Source organism: Tenebrio molitor, chromosome X (genome assembly GCF_963966145.1).
Source record: "Tenebrio molitor chromosome X, icTenMoli1.1, whole genome shotgun sequence".
NCBI classification, from domain to species: Eukaryota; Metazoa; Arthropoda; class Insecta; order Coleoptera; family Tenebrionidae; genus Tenebrio; species Tenebrio molitor.
The window spans coordinates 8,642,082-8,668,089 of NC_091055.1; the positions used below are offsets into that span (position 1 = coordinate 8,642,082).

Sequence of the window (26,008 nt, forward strand, 5' to 3'; positions counted from 1 at the left end):
ATGTCCTTGTCTTGATAGTGGCTGCTGATCCTTCACAAAGGCCGCAGCTGATAACAAACAACGTGACGATGTTAGTTTCTGAGTGTTGACGGTTGCGATAAAGTTTTCACAAGTGCAACCGTAATGCATTTAATACTGCGCTGAATGAAATTTGTGAATATTCTAGAAACGTGATATGTACGTATGAACAGTGTACTTGAAGTAAGTTTGTGTGTGGCACAGACCAGACGCCATTTTCCTTGTGTCGTCAATAGTGTTTAGTGTAACTTTAAACAATTATTTTACAAGTAGAAATGGAAAGATCGAGGGACTATTCACCGAGAGGCAGAAGCATGTCGATATCACCGGAATATAAGGGATCGCCGGATTACCGAAGCAGGTCGCCATCGAGATCCCCACATTACAAAAGACACAATGGACATAGGTCACCCACATTTCACAGTTCTAAAAAATCATGTAAGTTTCCGGGAATTTCACGTGTATCAGCTGAAACAACAGACAGCAGTCTGGCTTTAATAACTTCCGAGTTCCGACAAGCTCTTTGTGCCCGGCATCGTGACACGTTGTGGCCATTAACAAGTGGTGTTTTGAATTCCGTTGCCGATTATCGGAAAAGTCGTATAGTTTCTGTTTATTGTAGCAAAACCTTGAGTTTTACACATGACAATGTCATTACGACATTTGGAATATGTACATACGTTTTGATCGCTTATTATTTTTGTCTCGAGAGCAATTGATTATCATCTTGTGTTGATAACAATGAATACCATCACAATGTCATCAAAGCGTGCTGTGGTGTACCTACAACCTTCCAAAAATAATACTTTTATCAAATACTATCCACGTAAAAAGTATGCCCAAAACAATGCACACAATCATATACCTAGTATTGAATACAGATTTAAAAAAAGCGACAACAGTAATAGTTTGCGCAGCCGAGACTTGAAAACAGGCAGGGACAAAAGGCATTTTTTGGGTGAGATGCACATTAAATTTTTTAGGCGACCGCCCGAACTACAAAACAAAAGACATTGGAAAAATTACAAATTTATTTTGTAGGTATGTACTTCTTTCAAATAGATACATACATTTATTAATATGTACATACATACATATTAACAATTTTTTATATCATTTTTTATCAGGTTACCAATAAAACGAGAAATTTACTATTTCCAATAAAATTAACTTATTATTATATAATTTATGGTGACAGGACAATTATTGCGATTATCATCTGCACGTATTAGATATTAGACATCACTTTGGCTGTTGTATTAGATATTTCTTCATCACGCTGTTCCTATCGATTATATGAACATTAATTTTCTTATTATGCACCAAATAAGCACCAGAAATAAACGATATAACACTTTTTCGGGCAAATAAAATACTTTGGTTAAATTTAACTGTCAAATATGTATTCAGTCGGTTTACTCGGTTTTGTCACCTTTTTCATTAAGGGTGCCTTAAAAATAAATTTCACCAAAAGGGTCAATTTTCAACATATCAATCACTATTGAATGAAGTTAAATGAAAATTATTTATAATATAAACGAGAATAAACATCAATCAGTGAAATTGCAATAATGAAGTCTAAAAAGTGAATATGTATGTACTGTTCTATAAAATATTCGTAAAAGGGATTATACAAAACTGACTTTCGAAGACATAATACATACAATACATATAGGGTAATGTTTTTTTTTTCTTTTTTGAAGTTAATCATACGTAAATTTTTGCCAAAGTAAGTGAATGCTCTATTATAAAGATTTTTGTTCAAAATACGTCCATATTTAGTTCCGGATATAAGCACAGGAATGATTTGACCTGAACGAACCACTGTTTAAATTTAGTAAAATTTCCTTAGACTCGTGATTACTCCTATTTTGAACTTTTCGGCAATACAGAAAGTCTATGATAACAAATAAAGAATCGAATTCTACGTACACCTTGAACATAATTGCATGAAAGATGTGGGTGGTATTCAGTTTTTATAGCCAACATACGACATAGCAACGAATACATAAATGTAAACAGTATTTTATGTAAAAATCGATTGCATCAAATAAAATTGTTACCGTCTGAAGTTTAAATTGTTACTTTAAGTTTGTATACAAACGCAGGCGTAACAAACTTTTGATGTTATATTACTAAAATAAAACTGTTAAAACGTTCGATGGAAAACTTGAACGTTTCAAGTATCAGGCAGTTAAACAACGATACTACTACGTACCAAATTCCCATAGGTAAATCCAATCGGTTTGATCATTCATATAATTCATACTGTTGATGAGCAAAAGAACTTTTGCAGTCGTCGGGTAACTCGAATAATAAAAATTTACCGATGTTTCGATCGTCAGTTTATCCAATGTTAAAATTCACAAACATAACCCTCGCTTTCCAATCTCCAACTAATTTTCTGGAATATATACGATACGACTATTTCTCCCTACTCTTAAAATATTCATTAGTATTCTTTTGTTCGGACTTATTAGCAATATTCGGAACTTGTCCGACGCGTGTGTGGAATTGTTCGAGTAGAATTTCATTCGATAATATATTACGTTTTAAAACCAATTCTGTTTTTTTTTTATATATATAATAAATTAGGGTCAATGGAGAACTGTCCATTTTTATGTTATTTTTGCATTATCAACAATTTTGAAAGTAATAGAGGAGTAGGTAGATGTGCGGACAGGGTGTTGAGTGTGTTTTTTTTTTACAGTTCATCATGATTACTCAGACGAGAGGGCGAAAAATGGTAGTGATTATGAGAGCGATCGGGAGTACAGGAGAGAATCTTCGTGGGATGGTGACAGGAAAAGTAGATCAAGAACGCCAGAGTATTCCAGAGATAGAGATAGAAGTAGACATTACAGAAGTAGAGACAGGGATAGGGACCATCACAGATCTAGAGGAAAGCGTTCAAGAAGTGGTTCACGGTGGGAAAGAAGATCAGAAGATCGAAAAACGCGTGATCGAGATAGGTCATATCGCGACGATGATAGGGACAGTGTGGATAGGTATGACCCATCGTGGGAAAGTGGAATGGTTATAAAATCGCTTTAAATTGTCTATTTATGCCTGTTGTAATTTTAACAGTGAACGTAGCCCTAACGGAGCTGTGATTGGAGCTAGCGGATCAGAAATCATAGGCTACAAAAGTCAACCACCAAATAACACGATCATGATACGCGGACTAGCTCAACATATTTCAGAAAATGATGTAAGATTTTTTCGTACGTTACAGTGTCAGTTTTTAATGTGGTTATAACAGATTCGTCAGGATATTATCCACTGTGGTCTTATGCCGAAGGACATCCGCCTCATCAGAAAAAAAGATACAGGTACTTACTTTAGATTAGCATTTAGTATAACTTGTCCTTGGGCCGTATTTGTGCATATTTCCTCGTAAGGCCGGGTAATTCCATTGGTGTCTATTGTGCTGTTTAGGTACTTCACGTGGTTTCGCCTTTGTCGAGTTTTCTACACTTGGTGAGGCCATTCGATGGATGGACATGAAACAGGTATCTTAGCTTACAGAAGAGATTGTAAAAACAATTGTTTTCCTAGTTTTATAAGGCTCGATAAGTATGATTTTTATTATTTACATTACATACCTCTTCTAAATTCATTGAAACAGTCATCAAAAAGAACAAACTAAATTCAGTTAATTATTATCATTTTTATATATTGCTATTATTTCGTCAAAATAATTTTCTAGAGCGCCAGGTCTCTTAATAAGAGGGGTAGTTGTTTCCAGCAATTTGTTTCTAATCCTCACCTATTTTTGTTCACAGGGTGTTTTAATGCTGCAAGAACAATATCGTGCTATAATGCAGTATAGCATTCCCAAAGACGTCTGTGCTAATTCTGAAAAGCCACCAAGCCATAAAGCTTCGGCCGACTGGTTTTGCATAAAAGTAACAAATCAAATCACCGTCACAATTATAAATACTCATCATTTTTATTTTTTCAGTGTGGCGCTCAAAATTTCAAAAGGCGAGACAACTGCTTCAAATGCCACGCGTCCAGAATGGAAAGTGAAGAAGGGGGAAGCGGAAGTGACGAAATTTGCACATACACAACAAAAAGTAAGTGACAGAAGTGTGGTCACTTGTCCAAAACACCAAATGGATAGAGGAAAATTTAAAATATGTCGCCTATCTAATGTGGATACCTTGTCTCACGACCTGCTGTATTATAACCGGCCTGTTCAAAAGTGTAATTTGCGTGATCCCCGCAGAGCGCTAGTGTACGGGCGCTTTTTGGGGATATTATTCATCTTAAGTTTTTCTCGTTCAAATGACATTCGAATTTAAAATCAAAAATACAATTGTATTCAGTATTGTTTTAGAAAGAAAATATGAACTTACTGTACTCAATCTTAACTCTAAAATCATGTCTAAACATGTTTTTTCGGATTTTTATTCTTTAGTAGCGCCCGTACTGTGGCGCCCTCATCGGCGAAAATTGACTCTTTCTCGGAAGTATTTTCGCAATGCTTTTTTAAAGAAATGAACAGGCAGGTTATTATTATACAGCAGGTCGTGCCTTATCCTTATGTGCGTATGTCAGAAATGTGTATCCGTCGGTATTATTACGTCATTACATCTTTGGTCAAGCAGGCCATGGTTTTCTTTGTCTTTCTCTCTCTCTCTCTCAACAATTACTTCACAAAGTCTATGGGAACCAGGCTGCCAATGCAAATTTAACTCTCAAAAACTCCCATAGGAACCAGGATCGAGCCTACTTTCTCTTATATACCATTCTACACGTATACGCCCACTTGCCGATACTTCCCTATTATCCCTAATAAATGAACGTGTCAAAAAAGCACCTAAGGTGTCAGCTTCAAAAGACACTACTAGATGGCGCTGTATGTACGAGGGACTCAGGGGACTGTCATTTATGAATTTTGAATAAGGAAATATCCTTATTTACAAATTTTATATTACCACAAAGCACACAATTTTTCATTTTTAACAAAAATCAAAATGGTCAAATATTTGAAACTTTGAAATTTAACGTTCAAATGTCAACAGTGACAGTCCCCGAAACAGACACTGCCATCTAGAGAATTTTTATGACCTATACAGCGGACCCTAAATTTGACTCTCAAAATGGCGGTGAGTGGATGTAGTGACTAGTGGTGTACCAAGTACCAGTCTTCTCTATATCGTGGTTGGCACACTTGATATTTTCTTCAGATGCGTAACCTCAATTTGAGCATCATTTTTGTGAATTAAATAATTTATTTAAAGTGAAAACTATAATGTAGCACTAGGAAAACCGCGAAAATTCTCATTTCTTCTTTATAAAAATGAAATGAACTAGGTAGATATATTTTTTTTTGCAACCTATATAATTCACACTGGTGCTTGTTCACTGAATAGATGAGGTTTGACTTACATTGTTTGTTTGACAGCTAACACCGCTACACCACACTTGATCAAGATTCTTTGCTTCATTAGTTTGATTGTTTCCCGTTCCTTTAAAACACTAAAAAATAAAGGGTGTTTTTTTTTTAAATTTGGCGTTGAAGAGTCAATTGTGAATGAACTACTCTTCTTAAAAACACTGAGTGAACTGCAAATTTAAAACACAAACAACGCAAAAAGTGAGGTTAGATTTAAACAACTGATCAGAGTTGTAATCCGGTGGTGCGTTCACAATCGAGTCTTCAACGCCAACTTCGACGCCAAATTTAAAAAAAAACACCCGTTATAATGACATTGCATTTTTTATAACCATCAGCATAAAAAATTATATATAATCTTCGCCAAAATTAAAAAACCACCAACACCGGAATTTACCTGGAAAATACAACTGACAACGTTGTGCAAGTACATTTGACATGGCGAATTGTGTGATTGTGCGATTGAAAGATAAACGAGTTACACGAAAGTTTTTCCTAAATTATTTACAATATAACCAAAAACAGCTAAGAACGTTAAAATAACCATCGGGTTTTTTTTGCCAACTTAATTCAACAGGTGGTGGTTTTATAATTTTGACGAAGACTGTAAGTGTTCAGCAGTTGTAGTTTATCATGTTTTGTCGCTTAAAAATGTATTGAAAATCGACAATTTACTCATTATTACCCTTGCATTGTTGAGATTATCGTATTATCCAAAGCACACTTAGATTTTCAACATATATTCTGGAAACTATAATTTTAATAAACACGTTTAAAGTCAGTGTTGCACTCTACAGAAACATAATTTTACTGTAACGTCTGTCAACTGTCACTATAATAAAACCAAACAAATTTTAAGTTCATGCAATATAGAAAACTTTAAAAATAAAAACTTTAAGAATTTGGAAATGCATTACAAAAGTAACGGGTGACTATTAAAATTTTCACTTGGAGTTGGCTTTGAACGAGTTTTTATTTTTTCTGTTACTTTAGACACATGCAAGAACGATCGACAAATGTCAGTCAGTACAATTGAAACATAACCAAATTAAGAGAAAAAACATTTATTGAAAACTTGTCAGTGTCTAAGGTGCAACGGAAAACAAAGAATGATCCATAGCCAACCCTAAGTGAAAATTTTAATAGTCACCCGTTATTATCGCTAATCTAATATGCCAGTACAGTGATACCCAGTTAACAGCTGTTTTTTGAAATACTAGATGTATAAACTTTTGAAGTCTGTCTCTACCTGGGAAGACTGAAGTTTATTTCTAACAAAATGAAAGTATTGTTTTATTTTCTCATAAAGTGACAGTTGTCATAATTGATACATTTTTGTTTCAGCTATTATGATAAGAAATTTGGACGCCTTGACAACTGAAGATTCAGTAATGTCAGTTTTAAACACAGTCATCCCAGAATTAGTTAAATCTATATCTGCTGTGTGTATAGGTCGTGATCCATTAACTTCAACTTCTCGCGGTATTTGTTATTTAGGAACAGAAAGCACTATAGATGCACTAGCGATACACGGAGCTTTAAGCAACTTGTCCAGTCCTTTAACAATTGACGGCAAAACAGGTTCGTTTATATAAACATTGTAATAAAATTTGAGGTCTCGACAATCTGACTAAGTCAAGTCAACTAGAAAGTCGAGAGCGACGAGAATTAAGAATTAGAACCTTTAGTTTTTTCGGTTGCAGTGATTTTATCCTATTGTAAATACAACATGGGAGACAACAAGAAAGCTTATTCCCAAGCTGATAATGCGGCTTTTCCGAACGCATCCGTCCCCAGCACCTATGCAATGACAGACGTCGAGAGTTTAGCGGAATACGCCGCAAGACGCTATGCTAAAACGCCCAACGAATACATGCATTATATCGAGTATTACAGAAATTATTTCACTCAACAAATCAGCGCCGGGAATTCTATCACACTCCATCAAGAAAATCAAATGGACGCCGCCAATGCGGCGGCCGCAGTAGCTCAATCGGCGATACAGCAAATGCACGCCAACAAAAATTTTTACGACACCACTCACATGTCAATTCCAAATGGAACAGATGGAAAACGATACCGTAAGTGGAATTTTTCTTGTACAAGAACTGTTAGTTAACAAATCATTTACAGCTGTTCCTGATGTTTCCAAGTACACTTATGACAAGACTACGGGTTATCAATATGACGCTTCGACCGGTTTATATTACGATCCTAATTCAAACTACTATTGGAATAGCGTTATTCAAAAATATTTATACTGGGACCAAGAGAAGTTGACCTACGTCTTGGCACCGATGACGTATGAAAGCTATACAGGGCAACAAGCGATGGTCGCAGCGACAGGCGCACAAGAACCAGAAACGAAGAAGCCCAAAGCGGAGAAGCAAGACAAAGTGAAAGTAGCGAAGAAGATCGCCAAAGACATGGAGCGATGGGCGAAAACGCTGAACCAAAAGAAAGAAATGTCATTTGCTAGAGCCAATTCTGATATTGGAGCGAGTAGTAGCGGAAGTGCCTCGGCAGATGTTGGTTTTTCGGTTTTGGAAAAGAAAAACACCAGTCAATTAGTTTCGGGTTATTACAAGAATGAGCAGTCTGAAGAAACCGCACCAGCTGCAACTCCACTCGTCGCGGCGTACGGAGGCGAGAGCGATTCTTCGGGAGACGAGGAGCAAGCAGACGATATGGAGTTGTTAGATTATTCGAAACTCATATGTAACTTGTGTAAACGTCAATTAGGTTCAGCCGAAGCTTTAACGAAACATGCGAAGTTGTCAGCTTTGCACAAGCAGAATCTTGAAGGGAGGAAAAAGAACAAGAAGTTGGAAGGAGGGAAGGAAAAAATAGTGTACAGAGATAGGGCCAAAGAAAGGCGAATGAAATACGGGGATCCGGACGAACCACAGCCGAGTAAACTGAAAGAGAAGTATTTAAAGTCGAGGGAGTTAGCAGAAGTTCCTGTCGCTGCGGCGTCTGTTTCTGAGCCGATAGGAGCAGAGAACGTGGGTAACAGGTTGTTGCAGAAAATGGGCTGGACCGAAGGGCAAGGTTTGGGTAAACAAAACCAAGGAAGAACCACAATCATCCAAGTATGTAACAACATGTTTATTATCATTTTGTATTCACATGATTTTGTAGGCGGAACAACACAGCAGTACCGTAGGACTTGGGAACAAAGTGGCAGGGTACACAGCAGTAGCAGGAGAATCTTACAAAGACTGTGTTAAAAAAATGATGTACGCGCGTTATCAAGAACTCACCGAAAAGGAAAATTAAGTTGACGTCAATCAAGTAATTTTAAATGCATCGTTTGAGTATTGACTTTGCGTCAAGTGCCAATGAGTGTTGATTCAATTTTTTATCATTGAATGTCATAAGTTTACGACGACTTGTATAAGTTACATATTTTTATTTTGTTTTATATGCTGGAGACATTATGCTCGTTTGTTCACAAGTTGAAGAAATAAATAATTACTTAGCTCGTTTATTTTTCAATCTCGAAGCTTTTTCAATGTCGTTTCTAGTGATTAAGTTAAAATCTATTATGGAGAGACTGGGTTCAGGAATGACGACGATGGTTGTTGGAGGAGGCGAACCCATCCTTTCCGATTTGGTGGAATACATAACGTTTGTCTTTTTCATGTAGTCGGCGAACTTTTCAAAAAATCTACTAGTTTCCGGTTTTCTATACGTAAAATCCTCCATAGAAGTGTCACTTTCATAATTGATGTTCAAATCTTTGAAGTGAAGAAGTGCTTGAGTTTTTGTGGTGTGCGGCCTCTGGCGGTGGGAGTTTCGAGTTGTTGACCTAGAATGGTGCGTTCTGGGGCGGCGCTTTTTGTTGTGGACCTCCATAGCTAACTCGATCGGGATGGCTCCAGTGCTGTGGTAGTATTCCAAGAAAGTTTTGATCAAGTTGCGACCGCATCGCATATCTACAATTGTTAAAGAATGGGAACCATTTAAATAGGCATCACAACATTTTTTAGACCATCAGATATAAGCTATACGCGAAATTATTGAATTAGAGAAGGAATTTTTGACATCAAATAAATTAATGTGTTGGCAAAAAGATGATCATCAAAGTAATATCGCAAGATCAGCAAAATCACCTGTCAAGCATATTTTTAATAATTCAAGTATCATCTGAAAATTTGGACAATTATTCATTGAGCATCAGAATTAGAACGAGTAACAAATCTTGTACATTAAAATGTTTTCACATATAAAACGAAATGGTTTAGCAGGTGTGAAGTTTCTTTGCCGCTCAATAAAAAATAATTGATGCAAGATAAATACAATCAGGATATATATTTGTTAACATGTTAGTAGATTAGCCACTCATCTAAAATTTCCATCCAGAGACCAAAAATATACCCATAGGGGAAAAGCAAAGGGGGGGATGATCATCAAAATGTAAACCAGCACTTACCATACAGGGTCGGGCATCGTATACGCGCACGCGAAAAATCGCGACTTCTAATTAAATAATATTGTCGAAATTTTTCACACTTACCTGGCTATTGGTAAGGTACATTTCATAATTTTTTGATAATTTCACTTACAAAGCCAAAAAAAAATTAAATTTCAACCAATAAAGAGTCAAATTGTGATTTTTATACTGACCTACCCACATTCACTTCCTATAATTATTTACGAAATCAGCGGAAAAAACACCAATTAGATTTTGAAAGAAACGCAGTTTTACATTTCAACTTTCAAAATCATTTTATTTATGACCTGCTACTTGTGCTGTCGTAAATTTAGGTGACAATGGTATCTGCCATTTTTATGGCAAGGCTACAGAAACTCTAGTGGAATTCGGCTTTGCTTGTAAATTTAACAACAACAACCGAAGAATAAGATTTTATTATCAAGTAATAACCGTTGTCATAAATACAGCTACCACTACCTGTAACATCCCTGCCTGGAGCTAACATTGCGAACCCCAAACTGACAACCCTCATTAGCATTTATCAGTAGGATTATTGCTGCAGCATAAAATTCTATTTTTCAAGTGACAAACATAAATTTAAAACCAATGTCGAATTCCACTAGAGTTTCTGTAGGACTAAGAGACTCAAAACGGCCGGCTACTAGTGAAAGATCCTTTTGTCGGCAAATTATACAATTTTGCCATAAATCACGGAACTGGTTTGCCTTTAAATAAAAAAGCGAATTATTTAGCCAACCAAGTCAAAATTTGTAATTCTGCCACCAGAATTTCATGCGCTAGCAGGTACAGATTCATTTAGTGTAAAAACTTTATAGGTAAATTAACCGTTAATATCAGAAAACTAACAAAACTGTTACGGCCTTATTTATTAACAACAAAAAAATTGAAAAAACCTCAAATATACCTTATCAAGTGTTAGGTATATAAAATTTCGACAATTTTATTTAATTAAAAGTCGCGATTTCTCGCACTATACGATGCCCGACCTGTGCGATTTGCTTTTTTCTTATATAATTTTATTTCTTATGGAATCCTATTCCAACATACCGTGTATTTATTTAAGTGAAACTTACCAAATTTCGTTGAAATCAGACCAATGGCTCTTGAATAATAAACAAACACAAAAACAAAGCGACAGAAAGACTAACCTTCTTTTTACTGTTCTTATTTATTTACGTTATGTCGATTATAACTATTTTTTTATCAAAAGTTTATTAATACTATCTGATTACATATTTAATTTTTTGGAGGTCAGTTTGAACTTAATTTGATGGTTAAAAAAAGTATTATGTAATAGGTGATAGTTTTCGCATTATTTAATGCTGAAACAGGAATAATTTGATGGTGGTTTAAATGATAATAATTGATAACTTTGAAGAATAACCAGATTAGGTTGAGCGATAAGGGCTAAGATCATAAAAAGTGTATTGTTGATTGCATAACTTCACAACTGTAACACAGGTAAAGTTGTTTGGTAGTGTCTAGCCAGAACACCTGTGTGCGACTATAAGCTTGTTGATCAATAACACCAATTGCATGTTGAAGTATCAACAAAAATTGAAAGGATACAGCTATCTTCCGTGTACGGGATGGTAACATCTGATCCTTTAAGTTTATAACCGAAGAATGACACCTCAAAAGTGTAACAATTAACACGATCGCTTAAAAGTTGGCACAGATATCTTCTAGCGGTACCAACTTTTTTCGGATCAGCATTGAACATTGCATTTTCACTTAAATAATCATCAGCAGTTGTTGCTAGTAGTTTTGGGAACAAAATGTGCCTCTCGTATCTACAAAATCCCATTTATCTAAACCAGATTTTTGCTTTTAGTTAGGTACCTGTAAACGTCCTCGTATGTGTTGCCATATATAAAACAACCCTTTAGGCTCGAGTGAGCGTGAATGTCAATCACAAAATCTAACTGGAACTCCTAAAATTGTGGAATATGAACCGTTAGGTACGAAAAAAAAAGAACCAGTAAGTATAAACAACAAAAATGCAGAATTTGGACGGGGATGTATTAGTTGATAATAATTTTAAACGTGAGTTTTCAAAAACTGTAACTGTGAAATTCGAGATTTTGTTGTTTATAAAGTCGTCATAGTCATACTTTATTTTTGTCCAACGTTAGGAGCATATCCATTGCCGCTTTCAACGTAGGGTGACACCAAGGGGTTGCTATGTGCCACGAGCGATTTAAATCAAGTCCCATTACTGTGCTTCGGTAATTTCCCAAGAACACCCCATCGGGATTAAGCATTGGGATAATCTTGAAAATAACATGATTTCGTAATGTATTAGCGATAGCATTTGAGCTTATCAACAACTCTAAAAGACCTAATAAACTAAATGTTAAATTAATCATTTTTTCCTGATCAAAGCGATACCTTGACATACAAAACTAGCTGGGGATTCACCGGGATGAACCCTCGCCATAATCGCAATAACTCGTCTTTTTGAGTTAGGTTTGGATCTGTCCAAAGACCCTATAGTTATTAAATCTAATCTACGTTTTTGCTAAAATTCAGAAATGAACGCAAGAGACAAAAAGTAACTGTATAAATTACCACGCTGTTTGCGAGAAGTTCCCTTTGAAAGGATTCATTCAGGTACGATCCTTTAGATTCTAGTATCGAAAGAAACATTTGAAGTTTAGAATAGGTAAAAGGTGGAGCTAAAGCGAACTGGAAAACTTCATCTTCGCGGTCAAAACCAAAAGAGAAACTTAACACGTAGTGGCCTTGGTGAGCTGAAGATTTGTGGTAATAAACGTGTTGCTTCGGAATTCTTTGCCTGAAAGTTCGAGTAACTAACTATCTTCGAAATCGCTGAAGTGGTCCTCACCATTTCTGACGACTTGTCGACTTCACCAGTGGCGTTAGATTGTCGTTGAACAAATTTCTACTTTTGCTGATGTTTACAATATTGAAAATCACTCTCTGGGGGGCACGTGAATTTCATTTAAAAAGTGGGACGACGCGAGATAATTACCTGATCCTGTTTGACATTATCGACTGTAAAATTAAACCAAAATCTGATCCGGGGACTGCACGTGTCCGGACGAATAAACAAATCATACTCGTATTCGTTGACTAAATCCACTCTGCCTAAATTGCCCGATTCAAAAGAAGCATCAAAACACAGATGACCTCGTTTGGCCTTCCCACTGTGCCCCGGTGGCCTCATTATAATTCGATTTACATTACCTAAACCACCCTCTCCATCACTGTCGTCGCTATCTGAAACAAAATTATACCATTTTACTAAGAAATATGTATATTTTCAAAAACTTTCAAATTCAAATCCCCCATTTAGACTGTGATCTCCAATGTGAACCATTTTTTCACAGTTCAGTTTCTGTAAATGCAAGATAACGAACATTTTTTAACTCGTATTTTGTTCATTCTGAACTTGGTGTTGACATATTTTAATATTTCAAACGATTGTGGAGACCGTTAATATTAACGAAACGGTAGAAAAATTATACAAGTTAAACGAATAAATAAAGTCAAAGACACGAAAATACAAACCACAGATGAAATCAGTACCTGGCGTATTTTTTAAATGTTCCTCTCTGTTTTACAGCATTTGCGTAAAAACATGACATGGGAATATTTAAAATACAGATGCCCTTACTGCATGCAGCACATCCTAATTTTAATTTACGTTCCCTACAAAATTTTTTGACTAAACAATCGGCCACCTATGGGTGTTATTTATGCCATTGAAAAAAAGAGAATTTATGAATGTTTAAAACAATCTATAAGCCATTCACAAAACCCCCAACATCTTTGACATTTCGAGATTCCCAAAATGATATAATTAATGATAATCTTTTGAAATTTGAGTCGATAATAGGATGATTAGATCCTATGTACAGCCAATTAAAATATTAGGTGGTTAGTACTTACGAAATAAACTAAAAAATTTACATTTAAAATTACAAATGTCACGGGAGTTTTCTGAATAGCTAATATATTATTGTTCGGCACGTTGAATGGAAATTAATCTTCTGACGTTTCCTAACAACGAATAAGAATATATTTGTAAACATGATGCCTATACACATACATATTTACAAGAAGTCACGAAGCCTAGATTTTATTGATAAAAATATCTCCGTAGTCAGTTTTATATTATGTATTTTGCCGCTGATCGAGCTTGTGGTGATGTATTTACCTACAAATATTGTTGACAAAGTATCAAGTATAAAACCTCGAAGTTTTAGTTGTACATAGGTACATATTTATTACACCAACAGCGAATCGTTATTTAAAAAATGATGACTTTCAGTTCTCTCAATAGTTACCTATATTGGCCGTAAAACGTAACATTCATATTAAATCTATTAGAGGTCAGATGATCATTAAATTTTGAACACAAGTTCAAATAACAAGTCGAATTACTCGCAAAAGGATTGGTTTAGATGGTTACGTTCGCTACCTGATCATGAAATTATGGTGGAAATAAATACATCCTTTGAGACCAAATTACTGAAACGAAAATAGATTTTCGATAATTTTACTGTACGTAATATGAAACATGGCGAAAATTTACTTTTCTTACTTCTGTGAGCCGTGACCTCTTGACCAACCCGACCCGTGTCTGGAGTAAGTTCAAAGTTCCCATCATCGCAGTTGTACAAAATTAAAGAGACGTTTGTGAAGCATCAAAATATTACTTGTGCCATTAAACTTCGCAAAAAAGTTTGTAGTTTGAATGTATTGTATCAGTTCGTACAATTAATTATGGAGATGGAGCTATGGTTAAACTAATCGAAGTTTTGCGTGCGTGAAACCATAGACTGTGTCGATTTTGAAATTTCATGTGTCTAATGAAACATGGCGCATACACCTAATGGACGAATCGGTGCACTCAGACACAGCCATCAATTTGCCAATTTTATAAAATCTAATTATATTGTAATCAACAATCAATCAATAGTAATTAATGAAACTACTCATATTTATTTTGAGTTATCTAATCTTTCATCGCTTATTTTCTAGTTGTACTATTTTTCTGGAGATTGCAATTTACCACCCACTAATAACAACTTGATCTAACATGAAACAACTTCGGAAAAGCCTTAAAGAAATTACTTCACGTTGAAGTTATCAAATTTAATGTGGACGTTTGTAAATGTTACCTTTTATTAGCTCGACCTAGAAATTTGTAGAATGTGCAATACGTTATATTGCACACCAGACACCAACTTCTCCCCAGTAAATTTATTTTAGGCCATAACAAATCCTGCTAGAAATTCATTTTTATTAGGCCGCTTGATGACGCTGTAATTATAAAATATGCCACTTTATGTCTTAGTATATATTATTATTTATAGCAGCTTGGGCGGCTTACTCAGCTCCAACTGAACGTCCCGAGTAAAAAGCCAACATATCATAAAATTTCAAATATTATTCTCAATTTATATTCTACTTTACTTTCATGAAATATTTTTGTTATAAAGAAAACAGTATTTATAGATATTTGAAGCAATGTTGTTGGGTTTGAATATTTACGGCTTAAACAATAAAAAGAACGATATTGATACGGTAACTAATTACCTACTAATACCGAAATGGTGAATGCGAAACTTTTAAAAACAATTAAAAAAGTGCTTTAAACTAACTTAATAGGTACTTACGTGCATTTTTCAATGTTTGTAAAAAATGAAAGAGATGACAGAAGGAATGATATGTCGAGGGAACATTCCAGTTGAGAACGTTTTGTTTTGAATGATGTAATTTTGACTTCTCGTTAGCGTAAAATTATCGGAGGTTGGGGGTCGCATGGCATATGACAATATAATGTAATTGAAGAGATAAATGTGTCGATTAGATTGAAAAATTACCTTCTTTTTGATGATAAATACTAGTGTGCTGCAATGGGTCCGATGCAACTGCCATGTTAGTGCAAAAGAAAAACAAGGTGGAAGCAAAACATTTAATTGTGTGAATTATCTATCAACACTAGGTAGTGTAAAGTTGTACTGCAACTGCCCTAGAACTTTAAAAGCTTGCAAAGCGTTAAGCGTGTGGTGTTATCAGAAATAGAATCAGATAAACACGGAATCTAGAGCTTTTAAACATTGCATGGAACAAAACTAATAGCTTCACAATTAAACTTTATGGAAAGGTGTTATTTCCAGTGGAAAGGTGAAAATAACTAAGTCTAATTTAATTGGATACAGGGAAAAGCGTTTCTAAAAAAAGCCCAATTTGTGTCAAAACTGTTAAGGAAGTAATATCGTTTCTACTGCGACGTATATTTCCGTCTGCGAAATTCTTATAAACGAGAGCGTTATCTCAGATATTGGCTCCATTTATAAAATAAGAAAGCTTCGATCGTTCATTAGTCGAAAATGACTGACACAAGACACCACAGAAAATAACGGCCACGAATTCCAAGTAATTGTGAACATTTGCCCCGATTCCAAACAAATCGATTCCTTTTAATGATTTAAGCATTCTTAAATGAGTACTACGGACACATACCTTCTCCGAAATCACCCATTATTGGGCAGACAAGCCGTCAAAGCAGACACTCCAATTTAAGGATCAAACACGCAATGTTACAAATTTAGAACAAACCAATAATCGATTACTTTTTGCATCGTTTGGCAGTTGTGACCGCCACCTTCTGAATTTGTCTTATGACTGACTTATGCTGTCAGTGTTGACAATTTTTAAAGCTATGTTTGATCAATATACGCTATTGCATGCTTTGACTCCCCGAAAACTTATTTTGTCCTAATTATAATTATTTCGCTGCGGGAAATTTTGTTATGAGGCTTTTTCACAAGACGCTACAAGGTACAAGACTATTCGTTCCGACCACCCCATTTTGAACAAAGTGATTTTTAAAGCTTTAAACAAAAGGTATTTTATGGGTTGTACTTCTTTCGAAAACGAGACGGTTCCAGGTTTATTCGACGCGCCTCGTATATTATTTCTGATTATGCTAATCATAATGTGCAGACAGTTCTGCGTCATTCGGGGTTCATCGACCTCCAACAAAACGCAATGCAATTGTGCGTATTTGGTTGTATAAAACATAAAGTTTAACGTATGTAAAGATGGGTCTAACCTAGATATACACCGTATTATAATTAGATCTCTCTCAACCTAGTTAAGAGTAAGGTAATGTGTGGAACCGCTGTATCGAACCATCTTCCACTTGGATACTCTTCAAGTTGAGCTTTATCAGGAAAAGGTCGAAGCTTTATAAATTATGTCTGCTGTTACAGCTTTCCTAAACAATTTTTCGTTATATTAGTTCTGGATTATTGGATGTTTGATTAATTTTCATTTTTATGTTTTATTTCCGGTATTTACAAATTTAGAGATTTCTTTTTTAAACAAAACTCAGTCCGCCAACTTCAAACAATTTATTTTGTAGTTCTCTGATCTAGGAAACCTGCAGAAATTTGTGTGCATGACTTCACCGATGAAATTCGATATTACGACTTGCAGTGCACGGAAGGACACATAATATTTATTTGGATTATTATTATTACTCGCAATTTCCTACCACTAAACTTCACAAGTTTGTATGTGGTGGTCGTAAACTTTTCCTTTGTTCCATGCATGCGCATACATAAGAAGTTGTTATTTAACGCCACTACACACAGCTGTCATAAAACAAAACAAAAAAATAGTTCATAATAACATATGACATCTAATAAAAAATCTACTTCAACGTAATCTTTAACTGAATCTTCTTCATATGTTAAAGTTCGAATATAAGGAATCAACTAATGTATAATTAACGGCAGTTTGTTTAGGTAAATTAATTAATATTTCATTTCAAACTGATGAAGTTTTACGAAACCATAAATTAAAAATTGACCAACGAATTGAATTATTGCATTTTAATCATTCTGTCACAGTAGTTATTCTACTTATAAAATTAACAAGATATACAACACAATATACAAGTATTGAGACCGTGTGGAGCACCTGCAGTGCTCTACCCAAATGCTCTACAAAAGTGCACTATGATTTGTGCGCATGCAGTATGCGATCTTTCCATCCCTTCTTAATGCCCCACTTACAGCATAATCTGGAAGTGGAAATACCGATTTTGAGGCTATGAGTACAAAAAGACCATTCCCTGAAGAGCTAAACAAACATTTAAAAGAGAAGAAGAAAATTTGTTTCTCCTGTTTTTTTACCTGGCCTGGCAGTAACAAGCACAAACATAAGTTTCAAATAGGAAATGAAAATGGAAAATACATATAATATCAAATGATTGTATCGACAGGATATTAAATCAACATAAACCTGTGTAATGTTCAATTTCTGATTTATTAATTTATTTATTAATGAAGAATTCTCAATGATATACAGGGCACCAAATCTCTTGAATCATACCAATATTTCATTTCCAGTTGAACTCTTGGAAAAAATTCGGATGGGTCAACTTTGTAAATTTTTTTTTTTTGAGACATTTGTCGATAATTTCAATTTTTATGACCTCTGTTTCCATACAATGACATCATGTCTAATATTTGAAACCATAACTTCCTCATTTTTGCAGATTTCGATAAATTATCAAATTCTATGCCTGTGTACCTTTAAAATAAAATCCTAATTTTATATCCAAATCTCACAAAAAAAAAAATTAATGAAAAAATTATACTCATTGGCTGAATTTCGATATTTCAATATCAGCAGGAAAGTGATTCTGATATCATGACATTATATTATGATATTAACATTAAAAACGTCCAAAATGTGAAACGGAGTTAATTATAACCTAGGAAACACAATTAATGAAATAATTAAATTTCGGATTACAACGTCCTATATGCAAGATTACATATTTACCAATATTTAAGGGCGTTGGCCATTCTCTCTTCACATAATTCTTTTTTGGTTGTCTGACGAATTGTCCCTGTATTGACAGCGAGACTACTATAATGTACAGGCTAAAATCGAAATATATCAAAATATTAAAACCCCAGGATCTTCAGACCAATTGTGAAAATCACGTGCATTCAGTTTTGCGCTACACATTCGCATGAGGGCAGAAATTCCATGTACATAGAGTTCAAGCATAAAAGTTGAGAACGCGACTGATATTACGTTAGGAAGAATAGTAAGATTAAAAAGTTATGGAGTTCAATGCAAAAAAGGTCCAAAATGTTTTGTTATCGCGGGTGCTAGTATCGGGTTTTCATTCATAGTATTCTTACACATTTTTGCGGCTCTGTGTATTTAAAGTGAGTTATTTCAGTCATAGTAAAGTTTTGTGACTGTGTTTTTAAAGCGTTTTTACGGCTATTTAAATTTCGATTTATTAAAGCTTCCAGAAGCACCTCGTTCTGAATGGAATTAGGTTAAATTGGACTTTATGAATTTAAAATGTTTAACCACATTTTCGGTTTATTCACTTATTGAAGACACTATGGTTTACATATTATGATGCAATTCAATTTCACCCTGTATATTAACATCATCAGCATATAATCATAATTATGGAGATGACAAGATTAGCCGAATAAAAAAAGGAAAAAGAGAGGACTCAGTGGTGGCCTTGAAGGACACCACTCAATAGTCTTTGAAAAACCGATCAGTAAAAAACGAATCAATCCAATCAAATAATCGTCCAGAAAAAAAAAGATAATTTCATATTCAATTTCTTTAAAGTTAATATAATTTATACAACGTGTAACAGAAATAAGTACTGGTAATAGAACTCGTCAAAAGGAACAACAGTTAAAATTAATGCACTTATTTCAGAAACACCCTGTATAGTTCAATTATTTCGTCAAAGTACATATTTAAAGGTTTAGCCTTTGAAACCTTAGGCCCTTGGTGCAAAGAAACCATCGATTTCATTAATATCATCGGAAACCGGCTTATCGCGGAATCAGGCGATTCAAAATCAGAGAAATTCCTTTTTGAAAGGATTTCCCTTGCCATTCAACGTGGAAACGCTGCAAACATTCGGGGCACTTTTCCAGATTCCGCATTATTATCGGAAATTTTTGCGTTGTAAATTAAAAATGTTATGTAATTATGTTATCAATACATTTATATTAATGTAAAATATGCAGCAAAATTTTCTTCGTCAAGATACTTGTTTAGTAATTGAGGCAGCATAATAACTTGGATGATCCCGTCTCAGATTGAATAATATTACGAGTGCGTAGAAATTCTCCAAGTTTGTCAGATATTACTTCCATAATTTTAACTGCATGTACCTAGAAATTGATTGGACGCTATCGTCCATAGTTTGATAGTTTAAATTTATTTCCTTTCTTCCAGAGAGTTTTTTTTTGACAGTGTTCAATTTCTAATCGGTATGAATAACTCCAGAAGCAAGCGATTCGGTCGTCAAAATACTTAAAGATTGACTCTTTTACTCTTTTAATAAAGTACATAGAAGAAATACTATTAGATCCGGCGGAAGTAGCTTTGTCACTCTACTAATATAATAAAATATTACAATAATAAAATACCGGTAACGAATTTCAAAAAACCTGTCTGTACCATGACTGAAACATCAATAACAGAAACGCCTTATATTAAAGTAATTTTACCTGAAACATAAGTACGGACTCCTCCATCCCTTCTTCCTACACATTCAGACCTATAAAGGTCATGACGCTCAGAGTCGAGTAAAGCATTATTATCCAAGTCTCGCAATCTAAAATAAAATTTGGATAGCAAATGAAAACGAAAGCAACAAAATTATTGAATTTGGCTATTAAGGAGTTTATATTTGAGTCAGTATGCAAGTGATGAAATAAAAACACTCTTGAGAAAAACCATCTACGGCTTCCCTTGTCGGTGTAAGTCAACACTATTACTATTTTCATTTAAAAAGTTATCAAAAGCGTTCTTTAGTTTCTTATGGGTTCTTTTCCAACGATTTCTGATACTATTGTGATGAAGCACATCTTTAGTGGTTCATCACATAAACAACTTAATTTGTTTTTCATTCACACATTTAAAAGCTTGAACAAAATTCAAAGGATAATTCGATCAGGATATCAATTAATCAATCATTACCTAAGGTACCTGTTCCAAATAAGGCTCGCCCGAAAATAAGGCCCACTGATGATATTGACTTAATTATAGAAATCTCCAAATATACGACAACATAAGGGGCTCGTTTAGCGTAAATGCATAAAATTCGTACAAATGACCGTACTAGATATGTTGCAAATTTCGTGGTAAAATAACATTGCAAAGTTCACCTACCAGGGTTGTTAAAAAGCGAGAAAAGTAAGTGTAAGATTTTAAGGTATTTACCACAAATTTGTGTTTGAAAATAGCATGAGAGTATTCTTTGGAAAGTTCTTTTTCATTGTGCTTTTAGCTTCTTTTCGTATCATATCTTATACCCTTTAATGTAAGCTGGTTTTAATAAGGCCCGGCAAATGAGTGGACCTTATTAAAACCGTAGCGGGCTTTATTCTTGAATTATTATTTTGACAGAAAACAAATAAGGGAAGTTGGTATTGTCCCTGATGTGACACCTGTGAAAGTATGCGTATGTGCAAGAATTGTCCGTTTGAAAAAGGAATAACTTCTTTATTATTATTATTTTTTTTATTTATATGTTTTATGCTGTTATGTTAAGAAAAGAATAAACTTTCATTTACAACTCGCATCCAAAGTTCTTACTTGTTTTTACTAACCGATATTTGAAAACAAAAATTAGGTGGGCCTTATTTGGATCAGGTACCTTATTACATATTTCAATTCTGTTGAATCAGATAATCTAATCTTTTTAACCTGTTCCTTATTGATAGAACCATTATCAGTAGAACTGTCTCTTTATCAAATACAGGGTTGGAACAGTTCTCATCAAAGTGACTTGCTACCTTCCACTTGAAACAAGCATCATCGAAATTAAGTACCTACAATCTTATAATTAGTTTGATACTAATAGATTCTGGAAGATTAATTGAATTATTGGGTTACAAATGTATTTAGGGTCGGAAACTCGAAACATGCTTATATTGATCCAGAATGTCAGCTTTAAGAAATCACATGAGTCAAAGACATGTAAAGTCTAAAGTTTGTAGGAAATTCACTAAAATGCGGTGCGGAATTGATGAGTGGTTCGTCGTTCCGGATTGATCAGGCGACGAACATCCACTTCAAATTCTACGATTATTTTAACAGGATGTTCTGGAACAATAGTATCAACAAGATTTTCTTTGCTGAAGTAGATACTAATTCTGCTGCTATGTTCACGATGTAAAGTAGTTAATTTTAGCGCAATATTAGCAAATTGCTAAACTGATAAATAAGTAAACTTTTCCCGTTTGGGAACAATGCATATGAGAAAAAACACCTCAACATAAGTAAGTTGAGGTAGGGCAGTGAAGCGCCATAGTACCTCACCTCACAAAAGAAGCGTGTATGTACTATCAAAAACCAAAAACACACTTTGTACATCAAGGTAACAGAGTTTCAAAGAACGTTTAGCCAAAAGCAAAATAAATTTCAATTCACTTGTTAGATTTGATACTTGCTGTAAGTTTTTTTTTTCAGTTCCACATGGGTAATTCATAGAAATGTGGGTTCGGAAATTTTTTTTGTTTCATAGAAATTTTTACTATTGTATTTCGAAGTTGAGTTTTCTTTTGTAAAACTTGACTATGATTAACGTGTTGGAAAAAACAATTTTGAATCTTATGGGATATTTTTTCTCAAAAATATTGTCATTTTATGAAAATTTAGCTGTTTTTTCGGGGTGTATTGTCAAATATGGATTGAAACATGGTATTTTTAACTACCAATATCAAACCAAAAAGAAATAATGAGGTATACTATAATTAAATTAAATAATTCGTTAACAACCCATGTAGGTGTTCGAACGAAAACTTGTGAATTTTTTTTTGAAAAAGCAAAAACAGCTTAAAAGAACCTTTGCACTTGACCTAAGTTTCACCCCCTCACTCCCAAAGCTTAAATAGTTCAAATAGGAATATACCATGTGTGGCACATTACTTGAAACGAAAAATATTTTTGTTTTTATTTGCAAAAAAGTAAAAATGTACTAAACTGTAAATGGTTAGAATTTTAAATTAACATTAATTAAATCCAGTTTGAACACTTTTTCGTTACGCAACAACACGTAAAACGCTGCGAAAATGGTTTACATTTTAGTTAAAAGAATAGAAACAATTCTTGTTTACATTAGAAACAATAACCACGCTGGTGGAACAATCCACATTTGTAATAAAATCCATTCTGAACGATCTTTAAACCATTGCGTCATGGCAGAAATATTCTGAAATAGGTTCACTTGCTAGTAAAAACATAAATCTCGGAAGCCTATTAAAATGAAAATGTTGAATTGGTAGCTGTAGAATATATTTGTAATGGATCCTTTTTTTAGGAACATTTCCGAAGCATCCGGTGTATCCTGCAACATTATTCAGAGAATTCCACACTATAAGTTTCATTCCTAGAAGATGTATGGGTTCGTAAAATTAATAAAAATTACTTTCATCGTGACGTGGGGTTTTGTCAAATTTTAACTGAATATTTACCCAGGAAGACATACACGAACCCGTTGAAACTTAACGTAAGGGGAGAAATTCTGGACAGCCTTGTTGGAGCTTTTTTATAATTTGTACTTTAAACAGTGAAATTTATTTCAATTTACTAGAAAATATCGTCGATCTGACAACAATCAGATTCTTATTGTTAAAAAATGACCAAAACCATTTGAAGAATTTGTCCTTAAGCAAGATGGAGCTCCTCCACATTCTGCTTCATCTATAAGACAAACTTTAAATAACCACTGTTGTAGTCCACGAAATAGAAAAGGAGGTGCAACAGAGTGACCCGGAAGATGGCTAGATTTAAGACAACCCGATTTTTTTCCTTTGGGAACATTTGAAAACACGGTTGAATAGAATTTCTAGAAGATCTTAGATATCGAATTGTGAAACACATTCTTTTTCAGCTGATTCCAGATGTTATTATTAACGTTCAAAATGTGGAACATTTGTAATATTTACTGTAACCAACTTTCAATAATAATCTCCATTCATTTTTATTTATCGGTAATTAACTGTTTGATCACTACTTGAGGCGCTTCTACAAAAAAAAAAAAACATACAAATATTAATACATAATAACATTTTTACGCATTGGTGAAATGTCAAAAATAACCATATCGCTCTATTCTTCATTAAATTATCTTTCAAATGATGTGTCACACTTGGTATGTTCCTATTTGAAAAAATTGGGGGGTGGTTCTGGAGGTGAGGGAGTGAAAGTTAGATCAAACGTAAGTACGCCAAAATGCGGCCCCCTTTTTATTTAAGGTGGAAGGTGGTTCGTTTTCGTTGGGACACCTGTACGTACATTTGCCTGTAATAGAAGTATGTAGTTCATGTAGTTAAAAATAAACAAACGTAGAGATGGTAAATGAGTAATAAATAGTACAAAAAATAACTTATTAGATATAAGTACATTTTTTCCTTGATTTTCTTTTTTTTTGGATAATGTGCACATTTTGTCTCATGCGAAATTAATTGATCAACGGGAGAATGACACGATGGTGTGACTTATATACATTTAGCAGGAATTATACTAACACAACAAATATTTATTTATCGCAAATAAACAATATACTTACCTGTATATACCTCATGGAAGAAATATTTGAATATGTAAAAAATATTTAAAAGTTAATACTAAATTAAAAATTTTGCCGAAAACTTTGCATAACACTAATAATAATATTTTACACAGTGTATGTTCTTACTCAGGGTTAATTTTGCATTTCATAGTGGAGTGAGTGAGTGACAAACAAAATAAATGGTTTAAATCAAATTTGAAATCATTTTTAAATCAAAAGTATTAAGTTAAATCGGCAATGACGTTTATTTTCTTCCATTCATATCAAAGGCACTGAATGTTCGTCTTTAATCAAGTTTTCAAGAATAACTCTCGAACTTTGATCGAAGATTCTAGGGAAAGATATACCCATGAGTTAAAAAGGAAATGAATTAAGCAAATTACATCTGAAGGCAATCTTTACGTTGAAAGTGTTTATTTCTACACATCTAAATATAAAGTGAAATCGTAAAGACACATTCTAACTCACATCTTATTAATGGGCAAAACAAGCTAAATAAAGTCTGACAACAACCGCTGCAACTTCAAGAAGCAAAATCGAAAATTTTTGGATTTATTGTATTTGGATGTATCAAATTTTATTATCATCTTTTTTAATTAACAATAAATGGTCGTCACACTTCAGTTAAATAACTAAATTAAATAATTCTTCGTTCTTAAATATTTAGAAAGTTTTAAATAATTTCTCGATGAAACTTTTTATAAAAACAGCATATATTTATAATGTAATAAATATAAGTCCGATGCAGATTTCGGTGAAAACATTATCGAAATAAACTTCCTAGCTATTTCACATTTTCTGTAAGTCACTATGTTGATTAAATATAGCTTAAGAAATATGTAATACTAATGAATTAGAAAATCCAAATGTTTGTTTGTTTAATAAAATAAACCAAACTATTTGATTATAAACTTTGCTGAAATAAAATGTTTTATTTTAAATTCCTCTTGTGTTCTAATACATTGTAGACCGACAGTTTGTCAAATAAACTACACTGTAGAGTCGGCAAAAATGATAGGTATTGTGAAAGTGTTTCTAAATATGCAATGTTTTTGTATTTTTTTTTTTATGTACAGACGAGGTTCGCAGTTCATTTCGTTTTTTACAGTAGCGCATAAAACTGGGTCCCAACCGGGCGGCCAAGAGCGAATAAGAGCAGGAACAGGAACACGTTCTCTGCGAAATCTCAGGTGCTGTGGATGGGGTCGCGAGCTTGTGAGCGAGCAAATAAGTGTTTGCTCGCGCTCAATGATGTTCCGTGACGTGAGGGTGCTTCAAAGAAAGTCCGTGCTCTTGGGACAGTTCGCTTTCAATGATGACCAACACCTGGATCAATAATGACCGTGAACATAATCGTCCGGTGTAGACCAAACTCGATCGTGTTAGCGAACATTAGTGAATGTGGTAAAACGTTGTTTTAATGCATAATTTTTATAGTATTTATAACGGAATTGTCATTTGAACTGCACGAGGTAAATTAAAATTCAAACAAAATAATTATGTATAT

At 34.1% G+C, this 26,008-nt stretch overlaps 2 protein-coding genes across 12 annotated transcripts in view; one reads left to right on the forward strand and one right to left on the reverse strand.

Moving 5' to 3' along the window:
* Positions 1–8,906, forward strand: LOC138140233 (RNA-binding protein 5-like). 5 transcript variants are annotated; one of them, XM_069061079.1, is made up of 12 exons: positions 1–201; positions 289–456; positions 2,729–3,026; positions 3,106–3,229; positions 3,281–3,350; positions 3,457–3,530; positions 3,804–3,926; positions 3,983–4,097; positions 6,767–7,003; positions 7,126–7,503; positions 7,556–8,514; positions 8,564–8,906. In XM_069061079.1, exons 2-12 carry the CDS (start codon positions 294–296, stop codon positions 8,699–8,701), a joined length of 2,679 nt encoding a protein of 892 aa, XP_068917180.1. In that variant the 5' UTR covers positions 1–201; positions 289–293; the 3' UTR covers positions 8,702–8,906. The 5 variants fall into 5 exon arrangements, with proteins under 5 accessions (XP_068917180.1, XP_068917179.1, XP_068917182.1 ...); XM_069061078.1 differs by having other exon boundaries at positions 292–456; XM_069061081.1 differs by having other exon boundaries at positions 1–177; positions 292–456.
* The window catches only part of LOC138140234 (cytosolic carboxypeptidase 6), a 21,950-nt gene continuing 4,451 nt past the window's right edge, over positions 8,510–26,008 (reverse strand). Inside the window, exons 1-10 of one of the 7 annotated variants that reach the window (XM_069061087.1) lie at positions 14,443–14,737; positions 14,329–14,378; positions 12,877–13,124; positions 12,730–12,824; positions 12,453–12,678; positions 12,273–12,402; positions 11,996–12,222; positions 11,724–11,815; positions 11,451–11,674; positions 8,510–9,360 (exon numbers count right to left, since the gene is read on the reverse strand). In XM_069061087.1, coding sequence (XP_068917188.1) covers positions 8,897–9,360; positions 11,451–11,674; positions 11,724–11,815; positions 11,996–12,222; positions 12,273–12,402; positions 12,453–12,678; positions 12,730–12,824; positions 12,877–13,071 — 1,653 coding nt within the window. In that variant the 5' untranslated portion in view covers positions 13,072–13,124; positions 14,329–14,378; positions 14,443–14,737 and the 3' untranslated portion in view covers positions 8,510–8,896. Of the gene's footprint in view, positions 9,361–11,450; positions 11,675–11,723; positions 11,816–11,995; positions 12,223–12,272; positions 12,403–12,452; positions 12,679–12,729; positions 12,825–12,876; positions 13,125–13,433; positions 13,573–14,328; positions 14,379–14,442; positions 14,738–15,529; positions 15,626–15,736; positions 15,980–16,379; positions 16,569–26,008 lie in introns of those variants that run through there. The other 6 variants (XM_069061085.1, XM_069061084.1, XM_069061089.1 and 3 more) reach the window with 6 other exon arrangements.